This window comes from Eumetopias jubatus, unplaced genomic scaffold (assembly GCF_037043125.1).
Source record: "Eumetopias jubatus isolate StellerSeaLion01/CBP00866 unplaced genomic scaffold, mEumJub1_p1.0 scaffold_13, whole genome shotgun sequence".
Lineage (NCBI taxonomy): Eukaryota > Metazoa > Chordata > Mammalia > Carnivora > Otariidae > Eumetopias > Eumetopias jubatus.
The window spans coordinates 65,309,837-65,337,595 of record NW_028274819.1 but is presented as its reverse complement, the minus strand read 5'-3'; the positions used below and the strand labels follow the sequence as shown (position 1 = coordinate 65,337,595).

Below are 27,759 nucleotides of genomic sequence, written 5' to 3'. Positions count from 1 at the left end.
TATTAAAAAAGGACACAGATTCTGTGGCTGTCTGACTCCAGACACTGCTGATTGATACTCCACTATCACTGCTCAAAGTCAAAACATAAGACCATATGGAAATGGTTTTTTGTTTCATCCTTTATCTCTAGCAGGTGGGTTCACCCAGGTCTGAGAAGCCTTGAGGTAGATTCATCATTGCACAGAGTTGTCCCATTAAGCAGTGATTCTCAATCTTTTTTTGCATATTGAATGATAATACAGAGATTAGTATAAATAATATATTTTTTAAAGATTTTATTTATTTATTTGACAGAGAGAGACACAGTGAGAGAGGGAACACAAGCAGGGGGAGTGGGAGAGGGAGAAGCAGGCTTCCTGCTGAGCGGGGACCTGATGTGGGACTCGATACCAGGACCCTGGGATCATGACCTGAGCTGAAGGCAGACGCTTAACGATTGAGCCACCCAGGCACCCCTAAATAATATTTTTTAACTGATTCTGGTGTGCAGACAAGGCTAAGACTTACTTGACTTGCAGGAACTGAATGCCAACAAAAAGAGACATGCTTATTTATTGCAGTTTATTACCTCTTTTCTCTCACCATTTTTCTCTTTTATTTGGGTAATAGCCATTTGTATTCCAAAAACCACAACCACCACCAGCACCATCATCTCATATATTAGGCACCTGAGTTGCAACCCAGGTTTTCATATATATATCTCAAGGGCTAACAACTCTTCAAGAATGGCATTATGATATCTACTTTATACTGAGGATATTTAAGCTCTGAGATATTAGGTAATAATCTCACAGCTAATGTGCAATGGAGTGGGAACCTCAAAGCCTGAGCCCCACTAGGCACCTTCCTTACCAACTGTATGTTCCTTAAAGTTGGAGACCTGACTAAGCAGTTGCTGGATTTCCCTTAGTTCTCCTAGCCTGCTGAAAAATGTTTGCTGATTGAAGGTGCTCTTCTCTTATCCATTCATCTGGGCAGGATACACTGTTCCTCTAGCCAGCTTTACTTCAGTCCTGCAGACCCCTCTGTTCCCATTCGGACCCTTCCCCTGTCTCCCATCTCTCTCAATCAGCCATGATGTTCTCCACCATATTCCAAGAGTTGTCCCTTTGTTACCAGCCCCACACCTTTTTCTTCTGCATCTTTTGGTCTTGCACGTACCTCATATATATATTACTCAAAAGTTTTGTCATGGCCAGGCATCAGTGATTTCGTTTCCTTGGAGAAGCCAGGAAATGTAACAGATATCAGAGTCAGGAAGTGCCTGTTCAAGTCCCTGTTCTATTACCAGCTGAATGTCCTTGTAATATTATTTAATTTCTTTGATCTTGTGTCCTTGTTGGTAAAATGGACCATACTGTCTACTCTTCTGGAGATGCATTGTATGTTTGCTAATACATGATGTGATTTATAGTACTCTTTACATAGTATTTATTTACTTAATTCTCTGCTTCCTACCACTTACATTCCTGTCTGAGTAGTCACAATTAACAACAACAATAAATGTTGCTGAGATGTCGTGAAGCCACTAACATTTGTCTGGTTCACTTATTTTCTTAGAGGATCTTTGAATTTAGTATAAATAAAACAGTGCATGAAGACCTAGGCTTTATGTATCTGTCCAGTAGAGGCCTGTTTCTGTCTGAGGTAGTGTGGATAGAATTGTGGAATTCTGGGAGATTAAGGCAACTGGTGAGATTTTGTGTTAAAAGCAATTTTGGAGGGTGCCTGGGTGGCTCAGTCAGTTAAGTGTCTGCCTTTGGCTCAGGTCATGATCCTGGGGTCCTGGGATCCAGCCCTTTGTCAGGCTCCCTGCTCTGCGGGGAGTCTGCTTCTCCCTCTCCCTCTGTCCTTCCCCTCCAGTTCGTGTTCTCTCTATCTCTCTCTAGCAAATAAGTAAATAAAATCTTAAAAAAAAAACAATTTTGGATTGTTGGCTGAGAAGTTCTACTTGTGCGCCTGTATTCTTCAATATTGCCTTCTTTTTTTTAAACTATCAATTAGGAAATAAACCAGATTTTCCTAAGAGATAAGTCATTATTTTCTTTCCTTTTCCATGTGACCATATTTCTGGCTGTGCTTACTGGGAGGCTTTCTGTAATTGGGTTCAAGCAGCTCAATAAACATACTTGTCCCCATGCACAAACAAACCTAATTTCTAAGTAACCAGTGTGGCTTTTAGATGACTGTATGGTCGGGAGATTTACTATTACTGAAGAAATTAAATTCCCCAGGACTATTTTTCTATACTTCATTCTCTGGAGAGCAAAAGCAAACTACTCACATGTTGGTCAAATTTTGCTTGTCATCTTCAGCTCTAAGAAGCACATGTACCAACAATGCCAAATGCATAAAAATAAAACTCTTCTCTATAGGCGATTGTTTTAATGAGGGCTTCTTCCTTGGGGAGATGCTGGAACTCCAGGGTCCAGAGTTCAGCTCTGCTTCCTAATGGGTGATCTTGATGGAGAGATTGAGCAAAGGACTGGAGTCCAGACTCATACTTAAATTGGAAAAATTTTATATCATTGCATCATATGGGGGTGAGAGAGATGATGGTGTAAAACATGTAAGTCAGCTGAAAGCAGGAGAGATCATTTTGTTAAAATTATTTGCCCCAGAATTTCCTTAAAAATAAAAAGACAAATAAAGGAACAGATATCGGCAACCACTTACTGAATGTCCACTGTGTCCTTATAGAGGATAAAAAAATGGCAATTAGCTTTTCTAGGTCTCAGCTAGGATTGTAAAATGGAAACAATGGACAAGGTCCACTTCAAAAAATTTGTTGAAGATTTAATGAAATGATGGTCTTACAGTGGCTGGCACATTAATGCTCCATAAATGTAGGTTTCTTCCATGCTATTACTCTTGATTTTAACACAGTTGCAACAAGTTTTGTCATATAGTTGATCAGCTTATAACCCTCCCTCCCCTAAGATTGATTGAAGTAGGGAGAGAAAGCTGGGGAAATAAGTGGCTACTGAAACAGTGCTGTGATAAAGAAAGGAAAAGAAATACTACAACCCTCTGTAATATGTGGACATGTGTGCTCAAGATGCCACAGCAACTTTTGGATAATGTGAAAGGAAATAAGCACTATAGCCTGTGTAGACAGCGTTGTTATGTAATCCATTACAATAGTACATGTTTGTAATGAATGATCCTGGTTAGAAAATCCACATTAATAACTAATAAAATGATTACTACTATTATATGGACTGTGATAGCTTATTTTCTCTCTCTCTCTCACACACACACACACACACGTATACGTGTGTGTGTGCACCAAGGACAATTGCCCTAAGATGATGGTAAAGATTCATGTGGGTGGGGGGCTTGGACATGTACAAATTTGATATCTGACTCAAACTGTGTTTTTAAAAAATGATTCATGAATGAATAAATGAATAAGCACACCTCTTATTTACATCTTGGTACCAAAATACCTGCATGGTGTTGTGGTACTTCAGTAGACCTAGGCATCCAGTGAGTTGTCCTTTCCCTTCATATTTTAGTATTTCCAAGTGTCCTGATAAAGTTTATTTCCCTTCCCGCTTGAATTACTTCTCTTCCACCCATGAGGAACTCCCATATGGGTTTATACCAGATGAGAGTTAAGTTGCCAGCTTTTAGTGAAACCCGTGGTCACTGTGCTGTAATGATATTTTATGAAGTGTTATGTGTGTGATGGAGAGACAACATCTTCTATTTCTGAGTCTTTATGTCCTCTGGGTCTTCTGTCAAGTAAATTGTTCTGTGAGTCTGGTAAACTGGGGAACTTCCCTGTAAGCCTCAGGGGCTATTAGCAAGGCTAATAAAATACCAGAAATATGGATTTTTAAGACTATTATCAAAGATAGGAGACCTGGTCAGAGGTACTAAAATGTCCAATCACTTATACAAATTTTTTCTCTTAGTCTATAAAATCTGAGAATATTTATTGACATGAAAAGAAGTATCAACAATATGTTAAACATAAAAAAAAAAAAAACACATTAGGGGCACCTGGGTGGCTCAATCAGTTGAGCGTCCAGCTCTTGGTTTTGGCTCAGGTCATGATCTCATGGGTCATGGGATTGAGCCACATGTTGGGCTCCATGCTCAGCAAGGGCTTCTGCTTGGGGATTCTTTTCCTCCCCCTTTCCTTACTTGTGCACGCTTATGTGCATGCACTCTCTCAAATAAATAAATAAATCCTTAAAAATAAGATTAAAACAGTAAACATATTATTTTTAGAGGAAAAAATTATATAGAAAAATGTCTGGGAAGACAGTACCAAAATATAACAAAATATACCTAACAAGGAGATTGTGAGTAACTCTTCTCATTACCCATTTGAATTTTCTAAATTTCCACCATGAATGTGATAGTTATAATAATGGTAGTAATGATAGTCAACTTTTATTGAGTACTCACTACAGTGAACTAGCCATGGGCTCTGCTCTGAGATCAGACTAAATGGGTTTGGTTCCCCTGTTCCCCCTTTATTAGTTGTGCTAATCGGTGTCTCATATGTATTGTCTCAGAACATTTCTATGAGGTAGATACTACTATAAAGCCCAATTTTATATGTAAGAAAACTAAAGCTTATAGAGTTTAATACAGTTACACATATTCACATAAAATGTGCATATATGAAAATGCTAGAACAAAGGTGAAAGAAAACTATCCTTATAAAGTATGTTCGAATTCGATCATGTTAATTATATTGAAACCTCACAAATGGATTTTTTAAATCAAGATCACAAAAAATTAAAAAAATATATATATACAGTATATATATGTTGAGGGGGCATATGTGTGTTTTCCTTTGGATTGCATTTGGAAATTGAGAGGTGTGAGGAAGACTATTCAGTTCAAGGAATCTCAGTTACACCTCCACTCAGCAAATGCATCAAGCTTATATTCTCTTCCTTCCCTCTTGCTTCAGTCATCCATTTTCTGCATTTATCCAGCCCAGAAGAGCTGCATAGCCATAGGCTTGCTTCAGGGTGGGAAGACTGGCTGTCTTCCCAGACTTGGCTCCGGTTGAACCATGCTGGTCATTTAATGTGGTTGCTGACTCGGTACTTAGCACTAGAGATGATGATCCACCAGAGGGAGGGAGCTGAGGAGAACCAATAAAATGGGTCAAAAATCGGGAGCTAGGAGAGGAAATCGATCTGTGTGACTATCATGGGGCTCAGTCGTTTTGGTAAGAGGAATCTGTGAGGCCAAACTGTCAGTGGAAGTAAGGAAGCAGACTTTATGAGTCCTGGTCACTTCCTGGGTGGGCACTGTTCTGTGGCCTGACAAGCAGGCATGGTGTTAAGTGAGGCTTGAAAATGATGAGGAGAAACTGAAAGCAATCAGGCACAAAAGACTGGATTTATGGTAAAAGACTGGGGAACAGAGAGGATGGAACTCAAGAAGTCAAACAGTTATTCATCAGGAGGCTGTAACAACTGTTCTCCAGTTGCTGTCACATTTAATCAGAGAAATCACCTTCTTTGATTTTATTTTCTAACATCTCCCCATTCATTGTGTTGTGCAGTGTTGAATTATCAGATAGGCAAACGAAGGGTGTGCTTAGAGAACTAACAAAATATGGGCACCAAAGATTGAACACAGGCCCTTTGGTAAACAAACCTAAAATTAGAAAGATCTAGAAAGAAGCTATGTCAATTGCAGCATATATATGAGTCACATTAATTAAAAGAGTAAAACATATTTTTAATTACATTGGTAAGGCTAGTAATATTTTCAGGTCTTGGGGTTATTAAATGTCTTAATCCAGCCTTGCCACTGCAGTAGGCTTTTTCATAGTTGTCATCATCTCCTTCATCATCGTCATCATCATTATTATCACCATCATCAATCACTTTTCCCACAAGGAACCCTAAATTTTGAGCCCTTGCAATGTACTGGAAGGGCATGATGCTAAGTGAAGCATTACCTCATGCACTCCTCACAACAATCATAAGAGGTAAGCATCAGCTTCATATCCCTGATGGGATGACTGAGGCTGAGAGAGGATAAGTGATTTTTCTGAGGTCCCACAGCTGATCTGTGATGGAGCTGAGCTTCAAATCCATTCCTCCCTCCTCTGGAACTTTTACGTACTCTGTGAGTCAAAGGTCATTATTAGCAATAGCGGGAGGGAATTAGAAATAATATACAAAGTCCAGGTTGAAAGGGTTTGAAACACTTGGAAAATCTACGTCTTCAGTATATCTATACCACTTTAGAAGGCTCATCTCAGCTCAGATGTTTGGTCCAGAATTCCCCAGAGATGTGTCAATAGTGGCATGCTTTTATTCAGCAAAATATTTCGGAAGTTCCAGGCTGGCGCATATCCTTATTATCAAAACAAGAGAGATCTGTTTTTTTATTTTTTCTATTTTTGTGGGATTTTTGGTTTTGTTTTTTGTGTATTTTGGTTTTTTGTTTTGTTTTGTTTTTAGTGTATCCAAGCACTACAGTGTTGCTGCCAGTGCAGTGGCCAAAAATGATAGAAACTTTTTTCTGTTATTTTTGAAGCCATACGAAACTATTGTCCACCTTTTCCTCCCTCTCTTCTTTCCTTCTCTTTTTCTTTCCTTCTTTTTTTCTCTCTTTCTTGCTTGCTTTTTGCTTTATTCTTATTTTTTTGTAATAAAGTACTTAAAATATAAAACTGTGAGTTGGTTCCGGCTTGCATCACTTTTAAGTAATAAGGAAACATACATTTGAGGCTGTAAATTTTAGTTATTTGTGTTTTGGAATACATTTTTTTCATGTGGAGCTGTATACATTTCACATTGTAAATTAATTTAACACACTCTGATTTTATTTGCCAAGTTGATCAAGAGTAGAATGGATTTGACTTTAATATACATCAGCTTTCTCGGTTGAAATGTCATTTACTCGGAGAAAATGTCCCTAAGGCCTGTCTTACATATTCTGATAGCCCCTAAACATTTCCTTTATCACTATTATCAAGGTTGTAATTAAACCATATGTCTCCACTTATTTATTCAAGGTCTTTCTTATACACTGCTGTGGACTGAATATCCAGGCACAGTGTTGGATTATAGTAGGCATGCAGTTAATATTTATTGAACGAATGAATAAAATTCTCCACCCCTAACTGTTTCTTCTATTTGGTTCTTAATGTTGTGGACAAATAGATTTCAACTATTTTAATGGTTTGCTGCATTTGAGAACTGAAAATGTCAGCAGGAAACACTATGCTTGAACGCTAATGGAAACCAAGAAAACTATGCCATGTGCCACTTCTTTCTGGTAAATTAACACCCTGTATCTGCAAGGGGGTAAGAATAGCAATTAAGTCATGTGGAAGAACTAGCAGAATGCATCAGAGTATCCCTTCAGATGTCCATTCTTGTGTGGTCGCTAATGTAGATCAGAACTCAGAAGTTCTAGAATTTGTCTCTGGAAAAATATGAGTGTTGTTTGTGTAAAAGCTGAAGATTTCAGGATTTCAACAACAAAAGCTTTCCTCCATCCTGACTGTGAGATTCCAGGAAACTGAAATATAAGATTGGCATAATCTTAAGGAGGCTGTGAAGGTAATTTTCAACTTAAGTATTGATTTAGTGAAGGTCCCAGAGTCTTCTGCTCTGGGGAATTGCTTAATATTCCAGTGTTGTGGGGACATGCCAGCTGGAAGGGCATGTGGAAGTATCCCATCTGTAGGCAGATCCTGGAGTTTGGTAGCAAATACCTCTTGCCATCACCTCCTCCTTCGTCCCCACCCCTGCCCCTACCCCATGCATACTCACATACACAACTCAGGTCTGTTCTCTGAGCCCACCATTCTTTTTAAAAGTGTCACCATATTTGTGCCAGTAACATTCTCAGACATTTTTAAGCTTTAAATGATTTACTTAAGATCTCATATGCTCAGATTCCCAGTATGTGTGGTATTATGTGGATTAGAAACTTAAACAGGCTTGTAGAACTGACTTTCAGAGAATTGAAATGTAAAGCTAAGCATTATGGGTTTTAGTGTTAAGATAATAGTGGTATCGTTATTATGATCATTTTTTGTTTCGAAGCAGATCTGTTTTGTGAATGCTGCTCTTATGTGGGTTTCTTCATTCTCACTTAAAGATCTCAGCTTTAAGAAAAAAGTGTAATTAGCCTTCTACTTTCCTGTTACCTAATTGTACTGCCAAAGTTGTTAAGAACCAGAAGTGATTGTGTTAGATTACCTTTGAAAAGGGGCCAACTCCTTTCTGGTCCAGCAGAAGGATATAGCAGAGATCAGCAATGTCACAAAGAAGAAACTGTTGTCTGAATGCCAAGTCAGTCACGGACCAAACCCAATGGTTGACAAGGCCCTCGATCATAAGAGAGCATACTTTAGATAGAGCCTAATTTAAAGCAAAAGCAATTGTGTTTTCACTTGTTGGGGAACCGTTTGGAATGCAGATGCTTAACAGCACAATTTAATCTTAGAAACACTTTGGGCAATTTTTAAAAGACCTTTCCTTGAACAAGGTGTCAGAGGAGTATCAGTCTTTCCCATTTATCCTTGTAATATTCTTTATAAAGTAACAGGGGCTTTTCATGTGAACACCCAAAAGACAGTGGATAGGGAAAGTTGTGGAAATGTCTGAAAAGTGTGCAGGAATGCAAATGGTACATTTAAGTGGTGTTCACAAGTGCAAAACTCCTACTTAGCCATTCACGTGGGCACTACTGGGTCTTATCAAAAGCCTACACTACAGCTTTGTAATAGGGACTTCCTGTTGGGTGCTCTCTCCTGGAAAGATTTGTTTTACTGCCATCAATTCATTTTCCATCCTGAGTGGTCTGGTACTTTCTGAAGCTGAAAGGGAGCCTGCCCACCATGCCCTAGTAACCGTATGTGAAGAAGGATATGAACATTCATATCAAGGTCCTCCTTAGGTCAACTACTAATTTGTTCCAGATGAAATGAGGTGCTGTTTCTGATATGCTGCTTGCCTAATTGAAAAAGACCACCTAGCAGGTTGATTGCAGACAGGCGATAAGTTCTCCCATTGCCCTCCAGACAGGCTACACGTTACCTGCTTAAAAGAGGGCAAGCAATTTTGTTGCCTTTAATGGGGAATTATAAAAATAAGGAAGGAGAACTATCAGATAATTGATTTTATACTTTTCTTTACTAGGAGATGATTATTAAGAAAACTACATGTAAAGTGATGTACAATTCTTGCTGCACAAATTACACCAAAAGAACATATTCCAAGGGTGAAATAAAAGACCTTTCTGCAGAAAAGATAATATTTTACTGTTAATGGCATAGTAATAAATTTGCACCAGGTGAATTCTCCCAAATGTATTTTTAGTTTCAGTTCCTGGGCTCCAAGTGGGGTATCTTAAGCCCAGCATCAGTTCTGCAGAACCCAAGGCACAGATAATTTGTATATCATGCTTGCTTTGTTAGCTTATGAGTAAAACCTAGAATAACAATTTGCTTGAAGTTTCACAGTGGGCTCTTTTGTACTTGGGTGTACAATACCACATTTCATTTAGCCCAGCAGGTTTAGATGAATATTCACTGTCAGGTGGCAAAGAACTTGACCCCAAAGTAGCAGATAACTCATTTCTACTTGGACTTCTTACCAACATGGATTTTATATACTTAGAGTTTGAGTTGTTTTCCCAAAGCTCCCTCAACTTGACTCAGAGTTTAACATTTGAAGTATTTACATCAGCCAGTGGAAGGTGAAAGACTCATATCACATTTGTTCATTTTTTGTTTTGTTTTGTTTCTTAAGCAAAGCAACATGGCAGAGTAGAAAGCATCAGGATTTGGAATCAGACTTATCTGAGTTTGAATCATGACTTTAGCATTTGATAATTGTGAGACATCAAGGAATTACTTAACTTTTCTGAACCTCAACTTTTTCATCTAGATGCTTAACTGACTGAGCCACCCAGACACCCCTATTTTTTTCATCTAGAAATGGGAATAATAACATTTACTTTTCAGGGATGTTGAAAGAATTAGCTCTGATTCTGTATATTTCTTGGCACACTTATAGCATATGATCAATAAATGGTAGTTGCAGCTGCTATGATTAGGACTGTTCTACAGTCAGAAGAAAGGGGCCTTGTGTAAACTCAAACCTCTTTCTCATGGCTGCAAGAAACTGCAGATGCTCCTGGACTTATATGAGAAAATAGAATTAAAACAAAAACTTTATTTTCAGTTCAGCCATTCAAGTTTAAGAAACCATTTTCTTCAGCGTTCTCAAAATCCTGATTAATTCTTTCCTAAGGATCATAAATAGGAACATAGAAGGCAAATGCAAATTTCATGCTAACGCTAAACTCAAAACCTTAAATTCTAGGTTTACTAGATGTTCCTCATCTTTTGCCCGTATTTTGAATGTAAAGGGAGTGGCAAGATGTCTTGTGTTCATCCCTAAAATGGAAATATGTTGTATGTGAAAACGAGATGGGATAGTGGAGAGATTTTGCACTGAACACTGAGCTTTGAATTCTGGTTCTGACAACACTTCTTATCAGCTGTTTGACCTAGACACATTATTTCACAGCAATGAACTTCGGTATTTTTTTCCCCTGGCCTGGATACCATATGAGGCTGTCTTGAGGATTAAGATAAATCAAGGATATTTTTTTCAAAACCCAAACTCCAACATAAAAAGGAGGTGTGATTTTGCATAGGTTTTCATGCACAGGCTACAGTGTTGTACAAATCTTGATTTTATTCCTGGTTCTGCTCCTTACTAACACTATGACCATGGGAAAATTATAGAACTTTTCTAAGTCAGTTTCTCTATCTTAAATTGTCATCTCAGTGTTTAACATGGAGGGTCATTAGGATCAAATGAAATACCTATGTACCCATTGTACATACTCAATAAATGGTTGATATGTTGTTGTTAGTGGTGATGTTATTCAGCACCTGGCCCAGGGGCAAAATGCTGTCCCCAAAAATAGGAGTAGAAAAGTTTAGGCCCAATATGGAATCCTGACATTTAAGTAAAATCAATTGACCTTTATTGAGTGTCTGTATATAGGCACTGCAGAATTTTTAAATGTCAGTCTCTGGAACTTCTAATTTGAGTGGGGAGGAGGAGGAGGAGGAAGATGATAGATAAAGCTTATTGTGCATTATGTGCCAGGCACTGTACTATGTACTTTATAGAAATTAACTCATGTTATTCTCACATCAATCCTATGAGGTAGGAACTACTACCAACCTTATTTTATACATGAGAAACAAAGACACAGAGAGGTTAAGGAACTTGCTCAAATCCAAAACTAGTAATGGTAGAGTTGAGATATGTACGCAGAAGTCTGGCTCTAGAGCTCACGCCTCATCTATTATGAATGGGAGAAGAAAGGGTGCATAAATGCCGTACAAAGCTTTGTCACATTATGAGAAAACGTAGGAAAAAATGTTCCAAATGAGGGAGAAATTCCATCAGACTTCAAGTATTTTGCAGCAATGAAATGTGCTCAGCTCCTAGATGGGCACAGGAAAGAATTCTTAGGGAAAGGAAGAAGGTGCTTGTCCCAGCCTTTGAATAGATTGTGGAAGTGGGATGGATATAACAGTCCACCTTTAGAGGCCATGCTTCTAACCACTCACTATTTGACAGACTCTTATTGAAAGAAGGTATAATTGAGAAAATAAGCCAGAAAAAATCTCCATGCCATATTCTAACTACCTTTCTATGTGTTAAAAATTATAATAAACCTACATGCTTATAATAATAATTAATATATTAAATCTGCATTTCTACATTCAATTGGGAGGTATTGTGATTAAACCCGAAGATGTTGACAAGGCATCACTCATCAGCTATACTTTTGGTGGACACCAAGTATGGTCTCATGGACTCCTCAGTCCACCCCTTAATTTTACAAATGGGATCATTAAAATTTAACAAGTTATAGTAATGTGTCTAAGATGAGAGAGCTAGTTAGTGGCAGAACTGGAACTAGAACATGTTTCCTAAACCCAAGCCCCATATTTTCCAAGTTTAATTCAACAACTATTTATAGAACAATAATAATTATATTATGAGGCAATAGCAAGGAGGGTGTGAGAAATAAAAGATCATCTTTGCTCTTGAGAAGCTTATAATCTACTAAGAAAGACAAGTATGCCCACATGTAATTATAAAACTCACCATAATGGGACAAGTTCAATATCAGGGGAGATCCCACATCTTGTCTCTGCATGTCTCCCTTTCATCACTTAGCACACCTGTTTATTCAGGGTCTTTCTGTCTGCTAAATTGCTAAAACCTGTCTACAGTTCAGTACTTTATCTCTAGTTCCTGGTACAGAATAGGCACTCAATAAATATTTATTGAATGAAATGAAAAAAAACCCACAAAAGTAAAATAATATAGAATCACAGAGGAAGAGACGATTAATTAAATGTGAATTTGAGATATACAGGCCAAAGCAAAGCCAATTGGGTAAACTTTGCTAAAATGTCAAGTCTCCAAGGAGAGGAGATCATTCAGCTGGAAAAAGGCCTGTCATTTCTCTTAATCCATACCCCTACCTTTAGGCCAATCCATAGATGAATTACCTCTGACAAGTCAGAATTTGGCTTATTTTTAACTCAGGTTTTTTAAACCTTTTGATAAATTTAGAAAATATCTATTACAAATCATCAGAAAAATAAGAGCATGTATAAACTTAGACAAAGAAAGACAGATTCCTGCTCATGGTTCTCTCTCAAATTCTGGGTGTGATAACTCCAAAAGTCAGGTAGACTGCTTCAAGGGGAACTCACTGGTGTATGCCAGACTGCCCACAGTCAGGGGGAGGTCTGTTTTTGTTTATTCCAGTTTGATTCTGTGCATAGCATTACTCAACTTGACTCTGTTTTATCTTTCTCGAGAGGTTTCTTTCCTTTTGTGACTGTTGGCTCCCTCCTTTTCTTTCTTTATGTTCTCCCTTTTTAACTTCCTTCCTTGCTTGCTCCCTTCCTTCCTTTTTTATTCCTCCCCTTCCTCCCTCTCTCTTTTCTTCAGTTATAAGTCACTACCATAATGTTATTTTTACATATTTCATCAATCATGCATTTCCTTCCTCATGAAACTCAGCACAGGGGATGACATGTGCCTTTGCCTGGCCTAGGGACCCCACACTGTCCCACACTGCCTACCCACACTACAAAATATGTTAATGAATGCACAATATAAAAAGATGATTTGTGATATCATTGACGGTAGGGAAGAAGTAAAAGTGTAGGGTATTTTTATGTAGTTGAAGTTAAATTGTTGTCAGCTTATCTGCTTAAAGCAGGTTATTTTAATTACAAGATGTTTTATGTAAGCCCCAAAATAACCACAGAGAAAATACCTATACAAGATACACAAAAGAAAATGAGAAAGGAATCAAAGCATGTCACTACGAAACAAACAAAACAAAACAAAACAAAACAAATGAAACACAAAAGAAGACAAGAGAAGAGGTGCAAAAAAGCTACAAGACAGAAAACAGTAAACAAAATAGCAATAGTAAGTCCTTCCCTATCAATAATTACTTTAAAAGTAAATGAGTTAAACTCTACAATCAAAAGACATAGAGGGGTTGAATGGATTTAAAAAAGGCTAAACTGTATGCTGTGTAAAGGAGACTCATTTCAGATTTAAGGACACACAAAGGCCAAAAGTGAAAGGATGGAAAAAGATATTCTGTGCAAATGGTAACCAATAAGAGCAGGGGTGGCCTTACTTAGACAAAATACACTAAGTCAAAAACTGTCAAGAGAGATAAAAAAAATACCTTACCTAATGATAAAAGAGTCAATTCATCAGGAAGAGATATATGCACCAAATAAGAGCACCCAAGTATGTGAAGCAAACATTTACACTACTGAAGGGAGAAATAGCAACACAGTGATAGTAGGGGATTTCAGTACCGCACTTTCAATAATGGATACATCCAGACAGAATATTAATGAAGAAACAGAGGACTTGAATAGCATCATAGACCAAAGGGAACTATCAGACATATAACAAAGCATTCCATCCAATAGCAACAGAATACACATTTTTCTCAAGTACACAAAGAACATTCTACAAGATAGATCACATGTTAGGTCACTAAATAAGTTTTAACAAATTTTAAAGAGATTGAAATCATACCAAGTATATTTCCAAACTACAGCAGAATGAAACTAGAACTCAATGGCAGAAAGAAAACTGGAAAATCAACAACAATTTGGAAATTAAGCAATGAATTCTTGACCAACCAAAGAAGAAAGGAAATTGGAAATTTGAAAATATCTTAAGGCTAAAATGAAGGTATAACATAACAAAACTTACGGGATAGAGCAAAAGCAGTTCTAAGCAGGAAGTTTATAGTGATAAATGCTTACCTCTGAAACAAATAATACATTATACGTTAAAAAAAAAGAAGATAGTAGGAAGGAAGAAATGAAGGGGGGGATATCGGAGGGGGAGACGAACCATGAGAGACTATGGACTCTGAGAAACAAACTGAGGGTTCTAGAGGAGAGGGGGGTGGGGGGATGGGTTAGCCTAATGTTGGGTATTAAAGAGGGCACGTACTGAATGGAGCTTTGGGTGTTATATGCAAACAATGAATCATGGAACACTACATCAAAAACTAATGATGTAATGTATGGTGATTAACATAACATAATAAAAAAATGAAAAAAAAACTCAAATAAACAACCTAATTTTACACCTCATAGAACTAGAAAAAGATCAAACTAAACCCAACGTTAGCAGAAAGAAGGAAATGTTAAGATTAGAACAGAAATAAACAAAATAGAAAATTGAGAAAAAATAGAAATCAATGAAACTAAGGACTGGTTTTTTAAAACATAAACAAATTTGACAAATCTTTAGTTATATTAACTAAGAAAGAAACAGGGATGACTCAGAAAAAAATTAAAAGAGATGTTTCAATTGATGCCACAGAAGTTAAAAGTATAGGGACTACTGTGAACAATTATACACCAACAAGCTGGATAACCTAGAAGAAATGGATAAATTCATAGGAGCATACGACTCACAAAGACTGAATCATGAAGAAACAGAAAAATCTGAAAAGATCCTATAACTAGTAAGGAGATGGAATCAATAATTAAAACTTCCCAACAACAACAAAAAGTCCAGGACCAGATAGCTTTATGAGTGAAATCTAACAAGCATGTGAAAACAAATCAAGGCCAGTCTATCTCAAATTCTTCCAAAAATTTGAAGATGATAGAACACCTTTAGACTGATCTTATAAGGCCAGCATTACTCTGATTTCAAACCAGGAAAAGATACCAAAGAAAAGAAAATTGTAGGCCAATATCTCTGATAAGTAGATGCAGAAATCGTCCATAAATACCAGCAAACTGAGTTCAACAGCACATTAAAAGGATCACACACCATAATCAAATAGAATTTATCCCTGGGATGCAAAGGTAGTTGAACACACAAAACACATTGAATGTGATATGCCACATTGACAGAACAAAGGATAAAAATCACATGATTAACTCAATAGATGCAGAAAAAGCACTGACAAATTTCAGCACTCTTTCATGAGAAAAACATTCAACAAACTAGGAATAGAAGATTACCTCAACATAATAAAAGCTATTTATGCAAAACTCATTGCTAACATCATATCCAAGGGAGGGAAGCTAAAAGCTTTTCCCCTAAGATCAGGAATAAGATAAGAATGTTCATTCCCAGCATTCCTATTCAGTGTTGTACTGGGAATCCTAACCAGAGCAGAAAGGCAAGAGAAACAAATAAGAAATAAACAAAATTGTCTCTGTCCACAGATAATACAATTTTATATATAGAAAATCCTAAAGATTACACACACACTGTTAGACCTCATAATTCAGCAGAGTTACAAGATATAAAATCAATATACAAAAATTAGTGTAACAGCTAACAATTTGAATAGGAAGTTAAGAAAACAATGTCAGTTACAATAGCATCAAAAAGAATAAAATAGGAATAAACTTTTTTAAATAATTTTTTATTGTTATGTTAATCACCATACATTACATCATTAGTTTTTGATGTAGTGTTCCATGATTCATTGTTTCTGCATAACACCCAGTGCTCCACGCAGAATGTGCCCTCTTTAATACCCATCACCAGGCTAACCCATCCCCCCACCCCCCTCCCCTCTAGAACCCTCAGTTTGTTTTTCAGAGTCCATAGTCTCTAATGGTTCGTCTCCCCCTCCGACTTACTCCCCTTCATTCTTCCGCTCCTGCTATCTTCTTTTTTTTTTCTTAACATATATTGCATTATTTGTTTCAGAAGTACACATCCGTGATTCATCAGTCTTGTACAATTCACAGTGCTCACCATAGCACATACCCTCCTCAATGTCTATCACCCAGCCACCCAATCCCTCCCACCCCACATCACTCCAGCAACCCTCAGTTTGTTTCCTGAGATTAAGAATTCTTCATATCAGTGAGGTCATATGATACATGTCTTTCTCTGATTGACTTATTTCACTCAGCATAACACCCTCCAGTTCCATCCACGTCGTTGCAAATGGCAAGATCTCATTCCTTTTGATGGCTGCATAATAAAATAGGAATAAACTTAACCAAGGGATTGAAAGATTTGTACAATGAAAACTACAAAACATTATTGAAAGAAATTGTAAAAGACACAAATATGTTTATAGATTGGAAGACAGCATTTTTGTTAATTAAGATTTTAATTCCAGTATATTTAACATACAGTGTTATATTAGTTTCAGGTTTACAATATAGTAATTCAACAATTCCACACATCACTCAGTGCTCTCATCACAACAGGTGCACTCCTTAATCCCCATCAACTATTTCACCCATCCCCCACCACCATCTCCCCTGTGGTAACCATCAGTTTGTTCTCTATAGTTAAGTGTCTGTTTCTTGCTTTGTCTCTTTTTTTCTCTTTTTTCCTTTGCTCATTTACTTCGTTTCTTAAATTCCACATATGAGTGAAATCATCTGGTATTTGTCTTTCTCTGACTGACTTATTTTGCTTAGCATTATACTCTTTAGCTCCATCCATGTCATTGCAAATGGCATGATTTCATTTTTTTTATGGCTGAATAATATTCTTTTGTAGTTATATACCCCATCTTCTTTATCCATTCATCCATCAGTGGACACCTGGTCCACTTCCATAATTTGGCTATTGTAAATAATGCTACTGTAAACATAGGGGTGCATGTATCTCTTTGGCTTAGGGTTTTTGTATTTTCAAGGTAAATACCCATAGTGTGATTACTGGATCATAGGGTACTTCTGTCTTCAACTTTTTGAGGAACCTACATACTGCTTTAGAGTATGGCTGTACCAGTTTACATTCCTACCAACAGTGCAAGAGGGTTCCCCTTTCTCCACATCCTTGCCAACACCTGTTGTTTCTTGTGTTTTTGATTTTAGCCATTCTGACAGGTGTGAGGTGATGCCTCATTCTAGTTTTGATTTGCATTTCCCTGATGAAGAGTGATGTTGAACATCTTTTCATGTGTCTGTTGGCCATCTGGATGTCTTCTTTGAAGAAATGTGTGTTCATGTCTTCTGCCCATTTTTAATTTGATTATTTGTTTGTGTGTTTTGAGTTTTAACAGTTCTTTGTATATTTTAGATATTAACCCTTTATTGGATATGTCATTTGCAAGTATCTTCTCCCATTCATTATGTCACCTTTTAGTTTTGTTGATTGTTTCCTTTGCTGTACAGAAACTTTTTATTTTGATGTAGTCCCAATACATACAATGGAATATTATTCAGACTTAAAAGAAGAAGAAGATCCTACCATATGTGAGAACATGGGTAAATCTTGAGGACATTACGCCCAATGAAATATGCTAGTCACAGAAGGATAAATACGGCATGCTTGCATATCATATGAGGTATCTAAAGTAGTGAAATTCATAGATGCAGAAAGCAGAATGGTTGTTGCTAGGGGCTTGGGAGGTGGCTGGGGGAGCTGTTCAGTGAACATAGATTTTTAATCATGAAAAATGAGAAAGTTCTAGAGATGTGCTGTACAGCATTGTGCTTAGAGTTAACAGTACTGTACTATATACTTAAAAATGTTAAGAGGGTAGATCTCATATTGTGTATTTTTACCACAATTTTTTTAAAAAAAGGAACTAAAAAGGATGCTTGTTTATGAGTAATAATGTTTGATTCTTTTTTAACTTTCTAACTTGATGGGTAGGAGGAAGAGAAGGTGTTATCTTGACTTTCTTCTCTCTAATACACACTTTTAATATCTTGTGAAATCATTCCACCATTTGGATTATATAATTTTAAGAGCAGTTTGATTTTGGTGGCTGTAGATTGGGATCTGCTCCCTATTTTACCACTGGCTGGCTTTTGACTTGGGGAACCCCTTCCCCTTTTGCACTATCTATCTAGAAACGGAGAACAGTTTGAAAACACTTGAGAGAAAAGCCCAGCTGTCAGGAAGTACAGCTTTTATGAATGAATATCTTGCTAAAATAAACAAAAGCTGTTTCGATTTCTTAGCATTAGAAGACCACTACCAAATTTCTTCAAAAAAAAAAAAAGTTAATACACTTAGGCTTCTCAGCCACAGTGAATGCTTTATTTAAATGCTGACCCTAAAAGCACATTGGTTTTGTTTTGTTTTGTTTTGTTTTTAGGTTCAAATGCTTATTTATTCATTTTACACGGGGAAGTAGAACACAGACCCAAATGCTTACATTGGTATGACCCCTGAAAGACAAGTTTATCTTCCTTCTTGTTTGATTTACTTTAATAAATACTAACATTTACTTTCTGCTTGGTTTGGAGGATGCTGATGCACAAAAGAGAGCCCTCTCCTTTCCCTAATGGGCATTACCTACACTCTGTTTGGGGGAAAGGGCACAAAATAATAGCATAATTATTGTTTTTAATAGAATTGTTGTAAGTGTTGTAAATGAGTGTCCAGTGAGAGGATGATATGATCTGCTCTGGAAAGGGGGGACAGTGTCCTGGGAATGCCCTCTTATAAAGATGACATTTGAGTTGAGCCCTGGAAGGTGGGGAGGATTCCAGAATTTCTGAATAGAAGAGGCTTAGGGATGGCAAGCTTAGGGATGGAGATTTGTTTCGGGGTTGTGCTGCATAGTAAGCCCACTTTTACTCTTAGGTTGTACTGTATGTTTCCTTGGGGTGGCTTTTGGGAGGTTGTCTCTCGATGCATGCTACAGAAGGGTAAGCAGGAACGAATTGTGTGGAACTGTGGGGGACGAGAAGAGAGCATGCGCAGTGGCCATATGGTGGGACTAAGCGCAGGTGATAGAGTCCCGCACCGCTGGAGAGCAGGGCAGGGGCGTGAGCACCAGCGAGACTGGTGAAAGGGGTAGAGGCCAGGTCACAGAGGACATGATTAAGCACCATGGAAGCCCCTCTGAAGATTGTTCTCTCTATGGGGATAAAGATCCCCAGAGAATGGGATTTTACTGAAGGCTGTCAAGCAGGGTGCGACCCGATCATTTTCACATTTTAGAAGTCCCTCTTGCCACTGTGTGAGAATGAATAGGAGTAAGGGTGGGTGCCAGAGACCAGTTAAGAAGCTGTTTCACCAGTTTTACAGAGAAATGATGCTAACTTAGATGGGGGTGGTCATCATGGTGAGTGCGAGAAATAAACAAACGTGGAAGATATTTGCGCAGACAAGTATACAAACACTGCAGTGTGAACCGAATAGGCAGAGGGGTATGGAAAGCTTTACAGAAGCGACATCAGGTTAACCTTGCAGGATGAGAACAAATTCCTGTAGTAATGCAGTCCATCACTTAGATTCCGTTGCTAAAATATGTACATGATAAATGATTACCCTTTTTTTAGTATTCCTTTCAGATTCTCTAAGAAATGTCACATAACTTGTGTTCTTTTCTCTAATACTGTTACTGCATGTGTTAGAATATAATAAATCTGCATTTCCTGAAAACTATTTTACAATTTAACCTCATTGTTAATTCAGACAGATCCCCTCTTCATCAACACCCACCCAAGTCCAAGTACATTTAGTGAGAAGAATGCACATGGGCACATTTTTATATTTTTTCCCACTTCTTATTAAATCCTCAGTCCAGGTTAAATCTCTATAGCAATTGGCATGTGTCTTTCCACCCTCTTAAATTCTTGCCTGTGTCTGCCCTAGAAGAATTATAATTTGATTGATTTAAGGACTTGGGAAAAATTTTAAAGCCTAAAATACTTTAAATATTCTCAGTTCTCTTTTACTTCCAAAGGTGAATGTGCTCAGATCTAGAGATTGCCCAGGCTGAAGGCTATTAGATGTAGAAGAATATTAGTTGGCATTAATAACATCTCCAGTCTGTGGCCCCAGGAATGGACTGTGTACACCTCTCAAATCAAGAAAAATTGTAACTATTACCTTATATTATTTTGTGATTATTTCCCACATTACTTATAGCTGCTATGGGGCTTGTGCTGCTCAGTCCTTCTTTAGCAAGCACTCAGCTCTTCTTTCGTAATTAATATCTTCATTTCCCCTATGCATAGCATGCCTGAAGGAATTTTTTTTCTAGAAACAAAGTCTGCATCGTGCTTTAGTATGGCACAATTTATTTAGTAATTCATCTTTGCTATTTATTTTTTATTAAACAAATCAAGCCGGATATTAGTTTTAAGCCCTTGCTTTAAAACTAGGGGTTGTTCTGTGGAGTCCGTGTCAGGTCAAAGAGAGGTCAGTAAGATATATCTCATCTAGGCATTACCATGTGCACCATCTGCCCATGTTAAATCACAGTGATAAGTAGGATATGTACACCACTAATTCCTCTTTGGCCAGAATTTCATGTCATCTCATGGTCATTACAATTGTCCAATTACAGTTGACCAAATTGAATTATCTTTAATTAGTAGGTCTGTCTGATAGTACAGTGGGCTAGTTGGATGTATTTATCTGTGTAAGTGGTCTGTCATCAGACTTAGAAAGCCAAATGTCATGTCTGAAAAGAAAAAAAAATTGGGGGGAAATAGGAAGGCAGGAGGCTGGATATATTTTATATATGTTAAAGTGAAAGAATAATTTCAGTATAGTCTTGTAATACGTGTCATGAAAGTTTGCTATGGTCTTTAGGATCTTTGGAAGAAAGTGACATTAGTTATGCAATGTATGATGTTTATTTATCTGTATAGAAATGGCATACTGAGGTTAGTAAAACAAAAATTCTATTGTCCTTGTAATGGGAAAAGATAGCTCATTCCAGACAACCCATTCATAACATATTTAGGTCCCTGTGAAGATTTATAATATCTTTGTGTAATGCCCAGCCAGGAAATTTTCTGTCTGCTGCAAACCGCACACACCATTACAAAATTTTAATGGATTCACACTGACTTACTTCTGTTCAGATTGATTCTTATACTTGAGAGGCAAATGGGTGAGAACAGGGCATGTGTTCCCTAAACATGGCAATGGGCCTTTGAGCAATGATATCTGCCTGAAAAACTCGAGAAGCATCTATGGTTAGATAAGACTGGAGAGAGTCAAACTTATCACTTCCTGACATTCTCATTTGGGGGTGATAGTATTGCTATATCGCATCAAGTCCTACCATATAGCCATGTAGCATGGTGACACCAGACAAATACAAAGTTCTCTAGGGCTTTATTTGACCTGGAAGTTCTCTCAGGCATTATCCCTTGATCCCAGCATAAAAAAATGAGGGGGGGAGGAGAGGAAGAAAGAGAGGGAGGGAGGAAGAGAAGAGAGAAAGAGGAGAGAGGAGAGAGCAGAAAAGGGAAGAGATATGGCTGATATTCTGCCCTTTTTCCCACTGAGCATCACGTGATTATCTATTTGCCTCAATTTTACTATTTTTAGGTATTGATCTTAACTCCTGAATTCTTTTTCAGGAAAAAAAGACCATTAATGCCATTGTTATTTCTACTCAGCAGTTCAAATCTTCATTTTTTTTTGGGCATATTCCCTTAGTGCCTCAAAAAACAACACTGCAGCTAATCTTAAAGGAATAATTAAAGTTTCTGGAGCATTGCTGAGGTAAATATTATTTTCAAAACATATCAGTCAGCTCCTGCCTGTCTGTCTCCTTCTATATTTGCACTCACCCAACCATTCATTCATCCATGCAAAAAATATGTATTTATTATAAGTCTGTTATGTGTTGGGCAGGCAGTGTGCTAGGTGCTTGGGGGGGAAAAAAAGGTCAATAGCAAACCAGCCCTGCCCTTTGAACTTACACATATGGGTCATTATTACTTAGCAAAGGTGTTTTGAATGCCTACATTCCCAGGCAAGTTACTTATAGCAACCCCTTGTGCAGAATTTGGAAAAGGACCTTTTTATGGAGAGGCACAGGAAGAGTAGATCCTACTCCTACTTTCAGAGTTTTTATATATAATAATGATTTGTCCTGGGAGTTCTTGTGTTGAAATGTAAAATATGTTATAATCCTAGCCTTTGAAATAAGAACCTTGCCAACTCAGTCGGAAATGAGGTCTACACTGCCCCAGCAGTGAGAAGGTGGATCTGATGGTCTTTGGATAAAATCATATCTTGGGACTCTATCATTTTTGTTTGGTGCTGCATAGATGGCAGCTTGTATCCCAATCAAACCAAAATTGTTCCCTCGGCGATACGTGATAAGGATAAGCATTTTGGCAACAAATATGGAAAGTTTCAAACATAATAAAAATTCTATATGCTCTAGTAATTAGCATTTCTCCTTGCTAAAAATACTATGTATGGCTTCTGCAATCATACTAAAATTTTAAAATCATGTCCTCTCTGGAAAGCAATTGCTTTAAATTGGATAGATTTCACTCATTTTCCAGTGAAAGAATTTAAAAATTCTGTCTGTGGAAACCAAAATACTGGATGGCAGAGTTGGATGTGTCTTTCACTTTAAAATGCAGACTCTTTCTGTGGTGAATGTATTTGTTGTGGTAAAGTATTTGAAAGGAAATCCTCAGAATAATTTGGGGTAAGGAAAAACATTATGTTTAAATAAGCCAACCCATCAGTTTTGAACTTTGAAAATTGCTTTATTTTGAATCAGAAAGAATTAATAATCATTCATTGCATTAAAAAATGTGTGTTTGAATTATAATATAAAATCATGATCTAAAACAAATTAAAGCTCCAAATTTTAAAGGACTATAGTATAATGCTGTGATCTCAGTGATTTTTCTAAATGAATTAATGTTGTTTAGAGTTAATATTGATGCTCTTACTTAGCTACCTCATGTGTTCTGTGTTTTGGCAAGTATCTCTCTAGATAAGTGATTCCTGTAAATGTTGGAAATTTCTTTACAGGTTAACTTTCCCATCATTTTAAATTGCCCATCCTATATTATTTCAGCCTAGAAGGATCCTGCTAGTCTGATAGGAAGCTTTCTCTCCTGAGATCTGTATTTTGTACAGGGCTCATCTAGGAGAGGGAAACGCCAGAATGCCAAATTGCAAACAGTATTCTTTACTGTGGGGCTCCATCCAAAAAGGGTTTGTAACACAGTGTACAGTCTTGTAGCCCAGCTGTGTGGAGCATTGATTGCTTCTGCCTAGAGCAGGGATACTGTCAAGTTGCTCTGTGAGTTGAGTCATCTATTGACAAAGAGCTACCAGCCCGCAGATAATGCTGTGCGGAGCTGCTCTTGCTGCTCCCACGATGCACTGCTTATAGCAGCTGTCAAAGATACTGAGGGATCCACAGAAGGAAAAAAAAAAAAAGACTTTTACAACTGCCTGGAAGAAAGGGGTGTGAGGGAGGAGACATTCCTGTGCAGAGCTGACCAAAGGAAAGAGTAGGCATCAGTGCAGTATGAATGCATACCTCACCAAGCAACACAGCTGCAGCCGGGGGTCCGATGGGATGGATGCCGGCAGGAGTGCACCCACACTGATCAGGGATGCCCACTGCGCTTGTGGCTGGCAGAGGAGCCCTCAGGGGCTTGGGTACAATTCTCAGACCATGCCCTCTTCAGGACCTGGGGGCCCAGCTTCAAACAGGACCAAGCTGGTCACTTTGTGGGACAGTGTGCGGAAAAGCCCCCACAAGACGGGCACCAAGGGCAAAGGGACTTGTGGGGAGCGTTGCGCCTGCCCACATGGTTGGTTCAGCCCAACACAGGTGAGCCTTTTCCTTATGACTTTCCCTTGAATATCGGAAGAAACTGAGAGCAAGTTGTGTGAGGGTAGCATGGTTTGGAAAACTTTGCCGGTTCCTCCTTGCTGACTGGTTGCGCCTGTTTGGAAGATGGTGGGCCTGGAAAAAACTGTCATTTTTACAGGTGTTTGTGGGCTCACACCTCTGGGTGGCCGTGAGAGTCCAAAGATGCTATGCTCAGTTTCTTTCAGTGACTTTCCCCAAGTTCAACTTTTCTAGTTCTTAGATGATTTTACTATGCTGTATCATAGGCTTTTAGCAGCACTTTAACTTCTAACCATTGTTAACTTTTGTGTCCTGCCTAGCCTCATTTTTTTTTTTTAAGGGAGAGAAAAAATAAACTGAGATACTTTCCATCTCTTTAATCATAAAAGGGCATTTATTTCTTCACCTATTTAAAGTAGTGATTTGAACTATGCTCTTTTAATTTTACTCTTATAATACTGTATACCTTTTCAGTAATAGGGAAGAATTTGTGTTTTTCCTAAATAATTCATTTTACAAACAAAAGGAATAATTGGGAGGAAACCAGAGGATGATTACACTCAGAATAAAATAATGAAACATTTTATTTATTCATAGGGAAGCAACAAGGTTATTTATATTAAAAACTATAACTCTCTTTCTTCTATAATGTATTTCTGAAGCAGATGTACAGATTCCCTTAATTTAATTTCTAGCTTATTCTTGCCCCAAACTACTGGCATTTTATCAGAAATGAAATTGGCTTATTGTTTCCTGCCCCCATCCATAAGAGGGAAGACAACTTCCTGTAAATGCTGTAAAATTTAAATAGAGTGCACCTGTAATCACTCTCATAAATATTGAACAATGATAGTTCTTAAATATCCATTGAAAAAGAGAAAAGCTGTTTGCAGAAAAAAAATCCTTTCTTAATTTTCATGTGATCTTAATATAATTGAGAAGTGGCTATTGATCGTGAATGAAATGTTATGATCTGAGAGGTGGAGAGAACATTCTGATTTTAATATTAGTTTTTTAAAAAGTACTTCCAAGAATATCATATATCACTAGATCTTAATGATACTGTTGCACATATGTGACTTTTGATGCATTGATATCATGCATCTCAGCATCTGATTTAAATGAAGAATATATTGTCATTTTAGTATTAAACAGTTTGAAATGGAGGCTGATATTTGGAAACTTGGTTATTTTTTAAAGTTAACATGAATTCCAACCTGAAAAAACAGTCTTGACAATTTTAAAGTCTCTACATATTCTCTTACAAATGCATGCATTTAAATGTCTTTAAAGTATATCTCTGTGTCGATTATGTTAGATTCTCAAGGCTCACATAGGCAATGAAGACAAACACACATCTAACTTACAGTTTTTGCACAGAGTAGAATAAGCCAACTTGTTTCAGAGTAGAATAAGCAAACTTGTTTTATGGTCACAATTCTTTTTATCCAAGATGCAAAAAGACTTGCGTTTCATAAATGATAATTTCTCAAACCAAAAATCTCTAATTGTACATTAAAATAACCATGCTCTCAAATTTTTGTACATTTTTCATCAGTCAAGGGAAACTTCCCTTCCTTGGTTTTTAACAAAGTCAGCCTCCTACTTGCCTTAAATTTGTAGCCATTTAATGCTTTAGAGGATTGAAATAGACTCTCTGTACTGATAATTAAAGATCCAGTGACATATGAAAAGGTAATAAATTGAGACAGTCACCATCTCCCATTCTTTTTCACACACATTTCTATAAATTTTCTCACTTATTCACAGGCACTTTATTGTTAGCTAGGAAGAACAATGACTCCCAAATATTGGAGTTACAATACCATATCTTTTAGGGACTTTAGTGTTGTGACACCTGACCCTTCCATGCTTTTACCATCTCAGTCCTGTGAAAGTGTTATGCATAGATTTTAATATATGTATTTAAATATCCCTGTAATAACTAGATACTTGCACATATTAACATATTTTCATGTATTTATAAGTATATATACATATGGATATATGTGTATATATACACATGTACATGTAGGCATGCATATACATATATACATATAAAAATTAAAGTTCTATATTATTCTTTTCTCACCCAGAAAGTACTATCTTGTTCTTCCAAAGGATGTTTTATTCTCTCCATATAAAGTACATTTCTTTACTTCTTATAAGTGTTCTAAAATGCTGATTTATGTATGTGTATTCATATATATATGACTACATGTATATGTACATTCATTTACATATGTATCTGTAGAACATATCTAATATTTAAAATATACAGTATGTGTAAGCACTATACACCCATAGATACTATCACAAAAATAAAACCATATGTGTGTCTAGGTATATGCATATGTGTCCTTTGAAAGCCACTTCTGTTTTGAGAATTTTGTGATACTATCCATACCCCTTAAATTAACTAGAGATATCCTGTGAAATATTGTGAAATGAAGGATGGAGGTTAATGGTACTAAACATTAGAATTCTTAATAAAGTAGACAGGGGGAGAGTGCATGCTGTAGAGTAGCCTTGGGCCCCACATGTGGTACAGAACGTGCCTGAGGGCTGCTAAGTGTCTGGGAGCTGGGATCCTGCCCTCAGAGATATTTGCTGTATTACGTGGAAATCAGCAGTGTGATTTCCGGCTGCTATAATAGAGGGCCATGGTAATGACTTGAGTTCCTCCCAAGGCTCTTTGCCAAACTCCTGTTATTTGGGGTACTGTGTGCTAACAGGACACTGTCATTATGTTGTTCCTCAGCAAGACTAAAAAACAGCTTCTGTCCTTTCTCAAATAAGTTTTCATTCCATTTGGATCTGTAGAATTAATATGACCATAATAATAGGTAAGAAAATGGAAAATTATAGTTTCCAGAAGTGAGTTCTAGAATGCACATGTAGGATAATAGTGTTGGCCTTGGGGTGGGGGGTGGGCGGGAAGGATGTCCATCATTGTGTATGTGGCATTTCTCCCCAGTGCAGGCTGATCTGGGGTGGAAGCACAGAACAGCTGAGATTCAAACACCAGAGTTCTATGCATTTGAACTTCATTCATTCATTCTTCATTTGTTTATTCACCTATCATTTCCCGAGTGCTTACCATGTGCTGCTTTCTCTGGCTTGTGGATAGGTAGTAAACAAAAGAAATACCACCCCTACCATTGTGGAGCCTGTGGCCTGCAGTGCTATATAATATTTAGTAAATGTATCAGTATGTATACAGAATTATATCATCATAAGTCACAAATTGGAAGTGAAACAAGTTCCATAGAGTCCTACAAAGTCCATAGTCAATACATATTCAGGATACAGAGGAACTATAGAGGAGTAAGAAAGCAAGAACATTTTTACATTTTTAATGTATACATTTATTTAATTTTATTTTTATGAAAAGGTACTGCATCTCTTTAAGCCTAGATTTTCTGTTTTATAAAATGAGCATAAAAGTAGTACCTAACTCAGGATTGTAGTGAGGAATGATTAACATAATAAATATAAGGCACTTAGCACAGTGCTAACATGTAGTAAGGGGGTTCAATAAATATTTGTAGAATGAATGAATAAGAAGCCTGCTATAAAAGCTGGCTATTATTAACCTATTCCTTAATTCATTATATCTGATTGGCCAGGAAGAGAAA

At 37.2% G+C, this 27,759-nt stretch overlaps 1 protein-coding gene across 6 annotated transcripts in view; it reads left to right on the top strand.

Annotated features, from left to right (window-relative positions):
* Positions 1-27,759, top strand: part of DLG2 (discs large MAGUK scaffold protein 2) — a 1,243,318-nt gene that overhangs the window by 418,516 nt on the left and 797,043 nt on the right. For 4 of the 6 annotated variants that reach the window (XM_088018004.1, XM_088018003.1, XM_088018002.1 and 1 more), the window contains exon 1: positions 23,792-24,100. The exons of the other annotated variants lie outside the window; for them this stretch is intronic. In XM_088018004.1, the coding sequence (XP_087874130.1) occupies positions 23,792-24,100 (309 nt within the window). Of the gene's footprint in view, positions 1-23,791; positions 24,101-27,759 lie in introns of those variants that run through there. 6 annotated transcript variants of the gene reach the window in all.